Source organism: Oncorhynchus tshawytscha, linkage group LG07, assembly GCF_018296145.1.
Source record: "Oncorhynchus tshawytscha isolate Ot180627B linkage group LG07, Otsh_v2.0, whole genome shotgun sequence".
Taxonomy (NCBI): Eukaryota; Metazoa; Chordata; class Actinopteri; order Salmoniformes; family Salmonidae; genus Oncorhynchus; species Oncorhynchus tshawytscha.
Window position 1 is genome coordinate 25,781,938 of NC_056435.1, and position 15,712 is coordinate 25,797,649.

A 15,712-nucleotide genomic window follows, 5' to 3' on the forward strand; every position below is an offset into this window, starting at 1 on the left:
TCGCAAAAACTATAGTTTGTTAACAAGAAATTTGCGGAGTGTTTGAAAAACGAGTTTGAATTACTCCAACCTAAGTGTATGTAAACTTCTAACTTCAACTGTATATACAAAAACAGATATTAAAACAAACAATTTAGAAAATCACCCTGCAATAGGGCATAGGTCACGGATGTCCTCATTTCGAAGGAGACTGTTGGAGCTACAAACTAAAATGTCACCATTATTAAAAGGGAAGACTCTCATGAAGAAGGTGTCAGTTGTTCTGCTCTATGATACACACAAGGTTTCTTACATCTCTCAGATATAGGATAGACATGTCAAAACCTTCTTCCTTATGATACATTGTTTTAATATCTGTTTTGCCAATTATCAATGTGTTATTCAATGCGTTTCTACTGTATGGGCTATAACCCATTCACATTTATACTGAAAACTGGAAGACTTCCAGTTTTCAGTATAAATGTGAATGGGTTATAGCCCATACAGTGGGGCAAAAAAGTACTTAGTCAGCCACCAATTGTGCAACTTTTCCCACTTAAAAAGTTCTGTCAAGCCCTACTTTAGTGTAGGCTTGGGCGGTATACCGTTTATACCGTATACCGGGGGATTTGGAAGTAGCCAGGGGTTTTTCAATGTTGTCAATACCCTCAAAACTATTAGTGGACATTTTTCAATAAATGGAACTACTTTTTAAGTAAATACCTGCAGTCAACTTGTGCAATTCATTAGGATATAAAGCAGTTTGCGTTTTCTTCATTTCACCTGTCACATTATTTTCCCTTATGAAGCTTACCATAGTTCTCCTGAACAGCGGAGCCAGTCACGTGTTTCTTTGTAAATAGCACAACGTGAGAAAGCGGAAGCTGGTGAGTCCAGCTATGTATTTGATTTAATTTGCTAGTTACAGTAACTAAAGTAATAAGGGGATATGGCATCATATAGTGTTAGCTTTGTTTGAGAAGTCAAAGTGCTTTGGATGAGTTATCTGTACAGCTGCCACTGGTATCTTAATTTCCTTTAGTTTTTTCTCCTCTCCGTTCTTGGCCCTAACGGTAATAAAGTGTGATTTCATGTCTAGATGAGATGCAGCTTTTGTCAAATTGATGTCAAATGTTTGTTTTTTTGTGTTTTTTTGCATTTTAGCTAACCCTAACAATTTTCCTTATCTTATCATAATTCTCCTAACCTGCTACATTAATTACCATAATCTGCTGGGTAAGTTCACGTAAACCTGCTATGAAAAGTACATTTTTACAAAAGCTCTATCCCTCAAAATGTTGTTCATTTGCACAATCAATGTCTCTCATTCACACTTGCTTACATTTGCAAACTCGCCAAAAATTACATTCGGTAGATACTACCTATACTTGTATAAGTTTATGAGCTAGATTGCCTGTCTTTGCAATTAGTTGATTTTAATTTGTGCTCGTTAGCATATATGACTAGCAAGCTCTATGGAAATGCACTTGTAGTTGTGCTAATTTTGTTAGCATTCTATATAGTAATCGACGCCCAATGGGCTTTTTTTTGCGTTTTTAAGCGACTGATTGTGTACTAAAACGGTAATACCTTAAATCTGGGGATGAGAAAAGGACGGTATGACGATGTGGAAAATCTGGACGATATGAAAATCTGGATACCTCCCAACCCTAGTACTTACTGTAACAGCCACCTGCACCCCAGGCCACATGCCTCTATGCCTGCCTCTCTGTCTCCCTCTTTGAGAGAGAAGGGGTATACATTATTAACTTGGCTAAAATAAAAAGGTCTGCCTCATCCAAGCCCTCAGCACAATGAATAATGGAGAAGGCAGCTCAAGTACAGGTGTTTGGTGAGTCAAACACTGGGTCGTGATGGATGGCTCTGGGCCCACTGTGTCACAAACAACCCCCTCCTAACCCACCCCACGCTCACCCTAAAGCACAGACACACATAGCCTCTATTAATCTCTGGAAGTCACCCTATCCTGCTCTGAACATCCACCTGCATGGCTCAGCTTGTTTATTGTTGAGGTTTATCTTCTCTTTTTTGCCAATGTTTTGCTTCCTCGCTGACTCTCTCGAAGTTACATCCAAGACTACTCAAATGTTTTCAAGGGCAGGCCCCGACCCAATCCTGTTCTCTTATCCAAGTGCCAAATGCAAGTGGGTCAGAAGGAAGCACGAGAGTTTTCTGTACACCAGTAGGCAGGCAGGAAGAGATGTTTAAGGATAATGTTGGCGCTCCTAGGTGGGCATGTTTTCAGCCCCTGTCGGAGCTGGGAAATACAGTAGTCTTAGCCTTAGACGTGCATTTTCTATTTCAGGAGGCTTATTGTTCATCTTCATCACTAGAGACTACTGTCAAGCTGTCATATGTACACTATATATACAAAAGTATGTGGACACCCCTTTAAATTAGTGGATTCATCTATTCCAGCCACACCCGTTGCTGACAGGTGTATACAATCAAGCACACAGTCATGCAATCTTCATAGACAAACATTGGCAGTAGAATGGCCTTACTGAAGAGCTACTGAAGAGCTCAGTGTTTTTCAACGTGGCACCGTCATAGGATACCACCTTTCCAACAAGTCAGTTCATCAAATTTCTGGCCTGCTAGAGCTGCACTGGTCAACTGTAAGTGCTGTTATTGTGAAGAGGAAATGTCTAGGAGCAACAACGGCTCAGCCACGAAGTGGTAGACCACACAAGTTTACAGAATGGGACCGGTGAGTGCTGAAGCGCATAGCACATAAAAATAGTCCTTGGTTGCAACACTCACTATCAAGTTCCAAACTAAGTTCCAACGTCAGCACAATAACTTCATCGGGAGCTTCATGTTATGGGTTTCCACGGCCGAGCAGCACATACAAGCCTAAGATCACCATGCGCAATGCCAACCGTCGGCCGGAGTGGTTTAAAGCTCGCCGCGATTGGACTCTGGAGCAGTGGAAACGCGTTCTCTGGAGTGATGAATCAGGCTTCACCATCTGGCAGTCCGATAGACAAATATGGGTTTGGCGGATGCCAAGAGAACGCGACCTGCCCAAATGCATGGTGCCAAGTGTAAAGTTTGGTGGGGCTGTTTTTCATGGTTTGGGCTATGCCCCTTAGTTCCAGTGGAGGGAAATCTTAACACTACAGCATATAATGACATTCTAGGCCATTCTGTGCTACAACTTTGTGGCACAATTTTTATTTTTGTATTTAACCAGGCAAGTCAGTGAAGAACAAATTCGCATTTTCAACGACAGCCTAGGAACAGTGGGTTAACTGCCTGTTCAGGGGCATACAACAGATTTGTACCTTGTCAGCTTGGGGTTTGAACTTGCAACCTTCCGGTTACTAGTCCAACGCTCTAACCACTAGGCTACCCTGCCACCCCAGGGTCATTTGGGGAAGGACCTTTCCTGTCTCAGCATGACAATACACCCATGCACAAAGTGAGGTCCATACAGAAATGGTTTGTCGGCATTGGTGTGGAAGAACTTGACTGGCCTGCACAGAGCCCTGATCTCAACCCCATCAAACACCTTTGGGATGAATTGGAACACAGACAGCAAGCCAGGCCTAATCGCATAATATCAGTGCCGACCTCACTAATGCTCTTGTCGCTGAATGGAAGCAAGTCCCCGCAGCAATGTTCCAACATCTAGTGAAAAGCCTTCCCAGAAGAGTGGAGGCTGACACGGCAGCAAAGGGGGGACCAACTCCATATTAGTGCCCATGATTTTCGTAATGAGATGTTCGACGAGCAGGTGTCGGCATACTTTTGGTCATGTATTGTACGTCAGAATGACACTTTTCTACAAAAATCGTATTGGATGAATAAGTGCATAAGTGCATGTGTGGTGGTCTCTCCATGCAATCTCTAGACACTGTTCTTTCAATATACATATATTTTTTCAGTATCTCAGTAGAATTTTGCCTTTTCGATCGTATTTGCGTCTAGCAAATTCAAAACATGTACTGTATGCGTGAGCACAGCAGTTTTCTAGAATATTGAACTGTTGGCTTTCATACTTTTCGAATTCTCAGCGCAACTCAAGCAATTTCTACAACTGTGAACACATTCAAATGAAGAGAGGACGTGTACCGGAAAAATTCCACTTAGGAATTTGCGGAGAGTTGCGGTTTGGGCTGTGTGTGTCAGCGGATGGTGTCTCAGAGCCATGTAGCTATGTCACAATGGGACGCCGGACTATCGCATCTCAGCGTCTGTTGACTTTGACTTATACTTTACAGTTGGTTCTGTAGAAGATAAATCAACAACTTTAGTTACTGAAGATTCTATGTCATGGTGGGCTTTAGAGGAAGCAAAACCTGTTGTGTGTGTGTAATAGGGGTGTGAACTAACATTTAAACGAAATTGGGATTGTTAACATACATTTTTTTTAACCTAAAATCACAGAATTAAAATCATAGTACAGTTATCAAAAAACTACCACACTACTAAAAAAATACAAAAAAATCCTGAGTTAAAAACAACCCAGTGCTGGGTAAATAGTGGACATACCACAAGTTGGGCTATTTTTGACCCAGAGAGTTGGGTCACTTAGTTGGGTTATTGATCCACCGGGTCAGATCAGAAGACTGGAGGTGTGGCTTAGTAGGGGCATGGCTTTCAGATAGTTTGTTTTGGCCACCCGTGAGAGTACATTTATTTCCCTTTAATCTGTTCTGTTTTATTGTCAACACATATTTTGATTGTTCACTGAAACTGTAGTTTAATTATGTTTACGCTAGGTGATTTTCTCAAGTGCCTATGTGTATCCTAATGTTGGGATAATTAGCATTTTGTTATGATACTTAAATAATAATGTTATCAATTGTATATTAAAATATGTCATGTGCAAGAATATTGAAGGGACATTAGAATGTGGAGTGTATAAACATAAATTACATTTACTCTCACGGGTTGCCAAAAATACCTTCTTTTTGCACCCGTGAGAGTAAATTTTACAAATTAATTTTCTTTAATATTTTAGTACATCACATATTTTAATATAACATTTATAACACTATTATGTAAATATTCTAACAAATTGCTAACTTTGGGATATGCCTCTACTAAGCCATGCCTCCAGTCTTCTGATCTTACCAGGTGGATCATAGCTCAATAACCCAACATCAACAACCCAACTGGCTGGGTCAAAATAACTGTTTTTAATAATTGTTTTTAACTCAGCATTTTTTGGATTGCACTAACAGCACATTTTTTTACGAAACAAATACCTAATGCAACAATGATGCAAAGTTAATAGGATTGTATGCATCTGTCAAATTATTTGACATGGATATAAAGCGCTCCACACGTCATCGTCATTCACAGTTGGAAAAACGGCAAGGGAAGGCAAGCGACGGTAGCGGAGTGCTATCTGCATTGGCAATCCGGTTTATCTGCATTGTGTCCCGCCACCCACCACCCACTCTTTTACGCTACTGCTACTCTCTGTTCATCATATTTGCATAGTCACTTTAACCATATCTACATGTACATACTACCTCAATCAGCCTGACTAAATGGTGTCTGTATGTAGCCTCGATACTTTTATAGCCTCGCTACTGTATATAGCCTGTCTTTTTACTGTTGTTTTATTTATTTACTTACCTATTGTTCACCTAACACCTTTTTTGCACTATTGGTTAGAGCCTGTAGGTAAGGTTTACTACACCTGTTGTATTCGGCGCATGTGACAAATACACTTTGATTTGAAGTCCTTTTTGGCAATACTTTGAAAAGTTAAATGAGAAAGAGAGGAAATGTAAACTTTGCCAGGTGGAATTTAGGTACAGTAATGGTAGTACAGGTGCAACGCTTAACCATCTACAATGGATGCACCGTGAGACTCAAACCGTTTCTGGCAGCAGCGCATTAGACAGCTTCATAGCAAGAAGTGCGATAATTTTTTTAACCTTTATTTTACTAGGCAAGTCAGTTAAGAACAAATTCTTATTTTCAATGACGGCCTAGGAACAGTGGGTTAACTGCCTGTTCAAGGGCAGAACGACAGATTTGTACCTTGTCAGCTCGGGGATTCGAACTTGCAACATTTCGGTTACTAGTCCAATGCTCTAAACACTAGGCTACCCTGCCGCCCCGATAAAGGACGGAGTGAAAGAAATCACAGTGCTGATTACAGAAATGTTTGCAGGTGATATGCCGCCATTGTCAATGGTTGAGGATATCAGCTTCAGTTCCCCAATGACCGTTTCCATATACTCAAAAAGCATATTTCTCTAAAATGTGGTGTACAAATTTGTTTACACCCCTCTTACTGAGCACTTCTCCTTTGCCAAGATAATCCATCCACCTGACAGGTGTGGGATATCAAGAAGCTGATTAAACAGCATGCACATTACACAGGTGCACCTTGTGCTGGGGAAAATAAAAGGCCACTCTAAAATGTGACCGACCGGCTTGATTCGGTATTAGGTAGCAAAATTTGAAATTGTGTTTTTTTACATTGGATAAAATGAGAGACTTAGAGCTAGAAAATGGTACATCATACACTACAGTTGAGTAACACAGACTGGTGGTCCAAAAAAGCATAACTGGTGTATTTTAACACCATAAACCCATCTGTTTAAAAATAAAGTTTATATAGGTCAATCTAGCAAACCAGGCAAATAAAATCAACTTTCTAAGTAATGTTTAGGTTCGCTTAAAGGTTGTTAGCTAGCTAGCTAACATTAACTACAAGTTAAGGGCTAAGGGCGAGCTAATAAGAGAACATAGCTAATGGCTATGAGTGTGACAAAATAAAAACAGGGCATTCTACCAGAGAATATTTTTAACTTGGACACTGTTTCATTGGCCTAACGTTATATCCTAATTTGACTTTGGTCCATGTTGTTCTTCAAATTACAATCTCTGATAAACCCACACTATATCAAATGAAATCAACCTTTATTTGTAACATGCACAGGATACAGAAGGTGTAAATGGTACAGTAAAATAGTTACCTGCATAGTGGTATCTTCTGTTTAGACATGTAGCTAGCTAGCTAGCTAAGCAATGAACCATACTCTCAACTCATGATGTTACTACCCTGCATGAATCTGCAGGTAGCCAAAGATAACCAACTAGGTTCGATGTTAGCTAGCTAGCTTTCATTAGCCTGTAACTAGCAATGCAAATGGCTCTGAGATACGAATAATATTACTACACAGATCCTACACGTAATGTTAGCTAGCGAGTAATCTGTTGATCTGTTCAACACTCCCTCGCTTACTACATGACTCCACGTGCCATTCCACAGTTCTGATGTCCTCACCACCACTCCACAATGCAGAAAATAGTCAAAACAAAGAAAACCCCTCAGTAGGTGTGTCCAAATTCCTGACTGGTACCACAGATAGACGTATGCATGTGTGCCTTGTCCCATAGGCCCAGGGCTTATCAGCTAAAACCCTGGGACTGGCTCCCCAGTGGGTGGGAATTAGCCCCTAATCTATGCCCTCGAAGGCCTCCCCTCCCCCTGCCTAGTCATGTGAAATCCATAGATTAGTGGCTTCTTCATTTATTTCAATTGACTGATTTCCTAATATAAACTGTAACTTCGTAAAATATTTGAAATATTTGCATGTTGCGTTTATATTCTTGTTCATTATATGACTATGGTAGATAGAACTGCATTGCCCCCTAGCGTTCATTCGCAACAGGACCATATTCTGCATTGTGAATTCAAATGTAATTTTTTGAATTTTTCATATCATTTCAACTGAAAAACATTTTTTTGGGGCAGTTTAAACGTTAACAAAAAAAAGTGTGTCACATCCCTAGTGTGTTTATGTGTGTGTGTGTTTGTGAGCACATGTGCCCTGTGTGCGTGTGTGTAAGTGCACACGTGTACACTTATGAGTACATAAAGTGCCTTCGGAAAGTATTCAGACCCCTTGACTTTTTCCACATTTTGTTATGTTACAGCCTTATTATAAAATATATACATTTTTAAATCCCTCATCAATCTACACACAACACCCCATAATGACAAATCAAAAAGAGGTTTAGACATTTTTGCAAATGTATAAAATAAAAAAAATGTGTGTTATAAAGGCGCATGTGATGCATTTTCTTACATTATGCACCCACCTTCGTCGTCTTTACTTTGTTTCCTGTACTGCAGCTCCAGCCTTTCAGGTCAGGCAACACTTTACACTCCTCCCCATCCATACATGGATGCATCTGGCACCACCACTTCTGTGCAACTATAGATGCTGCAAGAGGCAAAGAGAGAGGAATGCAACCAGTTAATATGTGCACATCACAAGGCGGTGAAAAGACACTTCCTCTACTAGACTACTGTAACAACTGAACCCACAACAAGACATCTGTTTCTACAAACATGTCAGTGAGAGTGAAGCCTTTTGATCCATGACTGACAGTAGAGTAGAGAGAGATCCTCCATGACTGCGAGCTGACTGCCTGGCTGCCTGACTGACTGGCTGAGCTGTGTGTTTCCAAGAGTGAATTACAGGGTGTGGGTCAATGTTAAGCTGCTGAAAAAAGTGGCAGGAGGGCAAAACACAGACTGGCACAGTGGGAGCAGAACAGGCCTCCAAGGTCTACAGCTGCCTCTGAGGAGGCTGGCAGAGGCTAGGGTTTCCCTTGACATTTCTAAAGCTTCAGTCAGTGGTGTCAAGGTGGGAGGAAGCTACTGTCAGAGCCATTACAGTACAGAGGATAGGGATCGATTCACCTGTCGCAGGGGCCTCTGTTGACATGATATTAAATGACCTGGCCCACTACACTTCAATGAGCAAGCGCATCAGCACGCCAGGCTTTATTGTTTCCAGTGATAGACAGACAGCAGACAGCCTGAAACGTAAGTTTTCAGTGTACAAATGTAACATGATGAACAGGAATGACATTTACTCTCACTGGTTGCCAAAAATACCTCCCTGAAAGCCACGACTCCAATAGGCCAAGCCTCCTGAAAATAACCTATTATAAACAAGATACCCATCTGCTGGGTCAACGCAGAATGAAAGTGAATACAAACCCAACTGATGATTAAAATAACGCATGTTTGGGTAATCCAAAGCCTGGCATATTTGGGGTGATGCTTCCAGAGTTCTTTTTACACCCGTGAGAGTAAATTTTATTAATGTTCATCCTGTTAAGTTTTTATACTGCAAATATCAATTTCCCTATAATATTTTAGTATAACATTTTATAACACAATTCTGTAAATATTATGACAAATTGCTAAATTTGCCAACTTTGGGAAATGCATACGCTAGGTAAAAATAACCCTGTCCAATATTTACCTAAATTGGGATGTTTTTAAGCTTTTTTTTTGATTTTCCAGCATTTTGTTTAGATTGATCGGTAGATGCAGGAAAATGTATTAGTGACTAAACGTAATAGTAGAAGAAAATATCTTGATGATTGATAATAATTTGAAACCGCACTAAGTGATACATGTGTGATACAAGACCGATTTTGGAACAGTGTACTGCCAATTACTGTGTTGCTAATACTGTCCTGCCAATAAAAATATATACAGTTGAAGTCGGAAGTTAACATACACTTAGGTTGGAGTCATTCAAACTTTCTTCTCAACCCCTCCACAAATTTCTAGTTAAACAAACTATAGTTTTGGCAATTCGGTTAGGACATCTACTTTGTGCATGGCACAAGTAAATTTTCCAACAAATGTTTACTGACAGATTATTTCACTTATAATTCACTGTATCACAATTCCAGTGGGTCAGACGTTTACATACACTAAGTTAACTGTGCCTTTAAACAGCTTTGAAAATTCCAGAAAATGATGTCATGGCTTTAGAAGCTTCTGATAGGCTAATTGACATCATTTGAGTCAATTGGAGGTGTACCTGTGGATGTATTTCAAGGCATACCTTAAAACCCAGTGCCTCTTTGCTTGACATCATGGGAAAATCAAAAGAAATCAGCCAAGACCCCAGAAAAAAAATTGTAGACCTCCACAAGTCTGGTTCATCCTTGGGAGCAAATTCCAAATGCCTGAAGGTACCACATTCATCTGTATAAACAATAGTACGCAAGTATAAACACCATGGGACCATGCAGCCGTCATACTGCTCAGGAAGGAGACGCGTTCTGTCTCCTAGAGAGTGCAAATCAATCCCAGTACAACAGCAAGGGACCTTGTGAAGATGCTGGAAACAGGTACAAAATTATATATATCCACAGTAAAACGATTCCTATATCGACATAACCTGAAAGGCTGCTCAGCAAGGAGGAAGCCACTGCTCCAAAAATGCCATTAAAAAGCCAGGCTATGGATTGCAACTGCAGATGAGGACAAAGATCATACTGTTTGGAGAATTGTCCTCTGGTCTGATGAAACAAAAATATAACTGTTTGGCCATAATGACCATCGTTGTGTTTGGAGGAAAAAGCTTGCAAGCCGAAGAACACCATCCCAACCGCAAAGCATGGGGGTGCTTCATGGCACCATCCTGTTGTGGGGGTGCTTTGCTGCAGGAGGGACTGATGCATTTCAAAAAATAGATGGCATCATGAGGACGGAAAATTATGTGGATATATTGAAGCAACATCTCAAGACATCAGTCAGGAAGTTAAAGCTTGGTCGCAAATGGGTCTTCCAAATGGACAATGACCCCAAGCATACTCACAAAGTTGTGGCAAAATGGCTTAAGGACAACAAAGTCAAGGTATTGGAGTGGCCATCACAAAGCCCTGACCTCAATCCCATAGAAAATGTGTGGGCAGAACTGAAAATGTGTGTGTGAGCAAGGAAGCCTACAAACCTGACTCAGTTACACCTGTTCTGTCAGGAGGAATGGGCCAAAATTCACCCAACTTATTGTGGGAAGCTTGTGGAAGGCTACCTGAAACATTTGACCCAAGTTAAACAATTTAAAGGCAATGCTACCAAATACTAATTGAGTGTATGTAAACTTCTGACCCACTGTGAATGTGACAAAAGAAATAAAAGCTGAAATGAATCATTCTCTCTACAATTATTCTGACATTTCACATTCTTAAAATAAAGTTGTGATCCTAACTGACCTAAGACAGGGAATTTTTTACTAGGCTTAAAATGTCAGGAATTGTGAAAAACTGAGTTTAAATGTATTTGGCTAAGGTATATGTAAACTTCCGACTTCAACTGTATATATATAAATAAAGAATGACCATACCGTCCACACAAGATGGAGCCGCTCTTGTTGTCCCGGCAACCTGTCCGGGGAAGCAGGAACATTTGACCGTCTGGGATCTCTCCTCAATCTTGTTCTTGTTGCAGCAGCGGTGGGCGGCGATCACTTCACAGGTCCCTGCTTTGACATGCACTGCAAACACAAACAGAGATGGCTCCATGTTCATGGCTCCATGTACATCCACCCAGCTCCTGCAGACAGCAGACCACGTAGGCTAAAGCTTTGTCTGTAAGGACATATCTCAAATTACCCTATTCTCCTTAATGCACTATGCATGTTTGATCCATGTTTGACAAGAGTCACATAGGGCTCTGGTCAGATTAGGGCACTATAGAGCACTATATAGGGCAGGGGTATTCAAATCGTACGAGTTCCAGAAACTGCTGGTTTTCTGTTCTACTTGATAATTAATTGCACCCACCTGGTATCCAATTCTAAATCCGTCCCTGATAAGAGGGGAATCATTTTTTTAAAGCAGTGGAACTGGCTTTGAAGTCCATGTTTGAACCCTACACAGAGTGTATGGCTGCGTTTACACAGGCAGCCCATTTCAGATATTTTGCTAATTATTAGCATTTCTGATACCAGTCTGATCTTTTCACTAATGTGTAAACAGCAAAGAAACACATGGAATCTGATCTTTTGACTTTAGATTTATACTGCCTCCAAATGGCTGCGTTTACACAGGCAGCCCAATTCTGATATTTTTTTTCAGCAAGATCTGATTGGTCAAAATACCAATTCGTGAAATAAACATATGAATTTGACTGCCTGGTGAAGCGCAGCCAAAGTGGATCTGAATCCTGATACAAACTTGATCCTCTTTATGCAACCTCTGTTTAGATGTGCATATCAGTTTTTCTTGTAGAACATGACCTGCCGTTGCCATGAAAACCACCCCATCATTTTAAAGGAATAGTGACAGGAAATAAGCATTCCATCTGTGTGCTACTTCAGAGGCTACATCAGTGTGAATGCGCAAATCTGATGGGTCACATGTAAAACTGGATATACCGTAGAAAGAAAATCTGATTTGGGTTCTTATGGTGGCTGTGTAAACAAAACATAAAATATACAATCTTTATATGTACAGTGCCTTCAAAAGGTATTCACACCCCTTTACTTTTACCACATTTTGTTGTGTTATAGCCTGAATTTAACATTCATAACATTTAGATTTTTATAACTGGCATACACACAGTACCCCATGAAGTCAAAATGAAATTATGTTTTTTATTTTTTTTACAAATTAATAAAAAATGAAAAGCTGAAATGTCTTGAGTCAATAAGTATTCAACCCCTTTGTTGTGGCAAGCCTAAATAGGTTCAGGAGTAAAAATGTGCTTAACAATCAGATAATAAGTTGCATGGAATAACTCTGTGTGCAATAATAGTGTTTGACACGATTTTTGAATGACTACCCCATCTCTGTACTCCACACATACAATTATATGTAAGTTCCTTCAGTCGAACAGTGAATTTCAAACATAGATTCGACATCGACCAGGAAGGATTTCCAATGCCTCACAAAGAAGGGCACCTATTTGTCGATGGGTAAAAAAAGCAGACAGTGGATATATCCCTTTGCGCATGGTGAAGTTATTAATTATAATTTGGATGGTGTATCATTACACCATCCAAATAATACTATTGCGCCGACAGAGATGGTCGCCTCGCGTTCTTAGGAACTATGCAGTATTTTGTTTATTTATGTACAATTTATCACATTGTTACCCCAGGAAATCTTAATTCGATTATAATCACAGCAGTGTAAATCCCCCCCAAGCAGACACCTCGACCGCCCTGAAAGAACTTCATTGGACTCTATGTAAAACTATGTCAATTTTATCAGCATATCGAATGCGCTAACCGGGCTGGCGACATTCTAGATCATTGCTACTCTAACGTCCGCGTAGCATACAAAGCCCTCCCTCGCCCTTCTTTCGGCAAATCTGACCACATCTCCATTTTGATGCTCCCAGCCACAAGACAGAAACTAAAACAGGAAACGCCCGTGCTCAGGTCTGTTCAACGTTGGTAGGGCCAATCAGATTCCACGCTTCAAGATTGCTTCGATCACGTGGACTGGGATATGTTCCGGATAGCCTCAGACAACAACATTGATGAATACACTGATTCGGTGAGCGAGTTAATTAGCAAGTGCATCGATGATGTTGTACCCACAGTGACTATTAAAACCTTCCCCAACCAGAAACCGTGGATTGATGGCAGCATTCGTGCAAAACTGAAAGCAAGAACCACTGCTTTTAATCATGGCAAGGCAACCGGAAACATGACTGAACACAAACTGTGGTGCTATTCCCTCCGCAAGGCAATCAAAAAAAGCTAAGCGTCAGTTTAGAGACAAAGTTGAGTCACAATACAATGGCTCAGACATGAGACGTATGTGGCAGGGTCTACAGTCAATCACGGATTACAAAAAGAAAACCACCACCGCCGGGGACAGACGTCTTGCTCCCAGACAAATTAAACAACTTCGTTGCTTGCTTTGAGGACAACACTGTGCCACTGACATGGCCCGCTACCAAACCTGCGGGCTCTCCTTCACCGCTGCCAATGTGAGTACAACATTTAAACATGTTAACTCTCGCAAGGCTGTAGGCCCAGACGGCATCCCTAGCCGCGCCCTCAGAGCATGCGCAGACCAGCTGGCTGGTGTGTTTACAGAAATATTCAATCAATCCCTATCCCAGTCTGCTGTTCCCACATGCTTCAAGAGGGCCACCATTGTTCCTGTTCCCAAGAAAGCTAAGGTAACTGAGCTAAACGACTATCGCCCCGCAGCACTCACTTCCGTCATCATGAAGTGCTTTGAGAGACTAGTCAAGGACCATATCACCTCCACCCTACCTGACACCCTAGACCCACTCCAATTTGCTTACCGCCCCAATAGGTCCACAGACGACGCAATCGCAATCACTCTGCACACTGCCCTAACCCATCTGGACAAGAGGAATACCTATGTAACAATGATGTTCATCAACTACAGCTCAGCATTTAACACCATAGTACACTCGACCCCACCCTGTGCAATTGGGTCCTGGACATTCTGACGGGCCGCCCCAGGTGGTGAGGGTAGGAAACAACATCTCCACCCCGCTGATCCTCAACACTGGGGCCCCACAAGGGTGCGTTCTCAGCCCTCTCTTGTACTCCCTATTCACCCATGACTGCATGGCCATGCACACCTCCAACTCAATCATCAAGTTTGCAGACGACACTACAGCGGTAGGCTGTATTACCAACAACAACAAGATGGCCTACAGGTAGGAGGTGAGGGCCCTCGGAGTGTGGTGTCAGGAACATAACCTCACACTCAACGTCAACAAAACAGATGATCGTGGATCCACATTGACAGGACAGTAGTAGAGAAAGTGGAAAGTTTTAAGTTCCTCGACATACACATCACAGACAAACTGAAATGGTCCACCCATACAGACAGTGTGGTGAAGAAGGCGTAACAGTGACTCTTCAGGAACTTTTACAGATGCACAATCGAGAGCATTCTGTCGGGCTATATCACCACCTGGTACGGCAACTGCTCTGCCCACAACCATAAGACTCTCCAGAGGGTAGTGAGGTCTGCACAACACATCACCAGTGGCAAACTACCTGCTCTCTAGGACACCGACACCACCCGATGTCACAGGAAGGCCAAAAAGATCATCAAGGACAACAACCACCCGAGCCACTGCCTGTTCACCCCACTATCATCCAGAAGGCGAGGTCAGTACAGGTGCATCAAAGCTGGGACCGAGAGACTGAAAAACAGCTTCTATCTCAAGGCCATCAGACTGCTAAACAACCATAGAGTGGCTGCTGCCAACATACTGACTCAAATCTCTAGCCACTTTAATAATAAAAAATTGGATGTAATAAATGTATCACTAGTCACTTTAAACAATGCCACTTTATATAATGTTTACCTACCCTACATTACTCATCTCATATGTATATACTGTTCTCTATGCCATCTACTGCATCTTGCCTATGCCACATGGCCATCGCTCATCCATATATGTATATGTACACATTCATATTCATTTCTTTCTACTTGTGTGTATAAGGTAGTTATTGTGAAATTGTTAGATTACTTGTTAGATATTAGTGCATGGTCGGAACTAGAAGCACAAGCATTTTGCTACACACATTAACATCTGCTAACCATGTGTATGTGACAATAAAATTTGATTAGATTTATTTGATTACACACAGTCATTACAAAGATACAGGCGTCCTTCCTAACTCAGTTGCCGGAAAGGAAAGAAACCGCTCAGGGATTTTTCCATGACGCAAATGGGGACTACAAAATAGTTTAATGGCTGTGATAGGAGAAAACTGAGGATGGATGAACAACATTGTAGTTACTTCACAATATTACCCTAATTGACAGAGTGAAAAGAAGGAAGCCTGTACAGAATAAAAAAATCTCAAAACATGCATCCTGTTTGCAACAAGGCACTAAAGTAATGCTAGAAAAAAATGTGTCAAAGCAATTAACTTTTTGTCCTGAATACAAAGTGTTATGTTTGGGGCAA

At 41.2% G+C, this 15,712-nt stretch overlaps 1 protein-coding gene across 2 annotated transcripts in view; it reads right to left on the reverse strand.

The window, feature by feature from the left end:
• LOC112254211 (chemokine-like protein TAFA-2) overlaps positions 1-15,712 on the reverse strand; it is a 188,883-nt gene that overhangs the window by 15,036 nt on the left and 158,135 nt on the right. Inside the window, exons 3-4 of one of the 2 annotated variants that reach the window (XM_024426550.2) lie at positions 11,136-11,285; positions 8,077-8,201 (exon numbers count right to left, since the gene is read on the reverse strand). In XM_024426550.2, the coding sequence (XP_024282318.1) occupies positions 8,077-8,201; positions 11,136-11,285 (275 nt within the window). Of the gene's footprint in view, positions 1-8,063; positions 8,202-11,135; positions 11,286-15,712 lie in introns of both variants that reach the window. The other variant, XM_024426549.2, reaches the window with a different exon arrangement.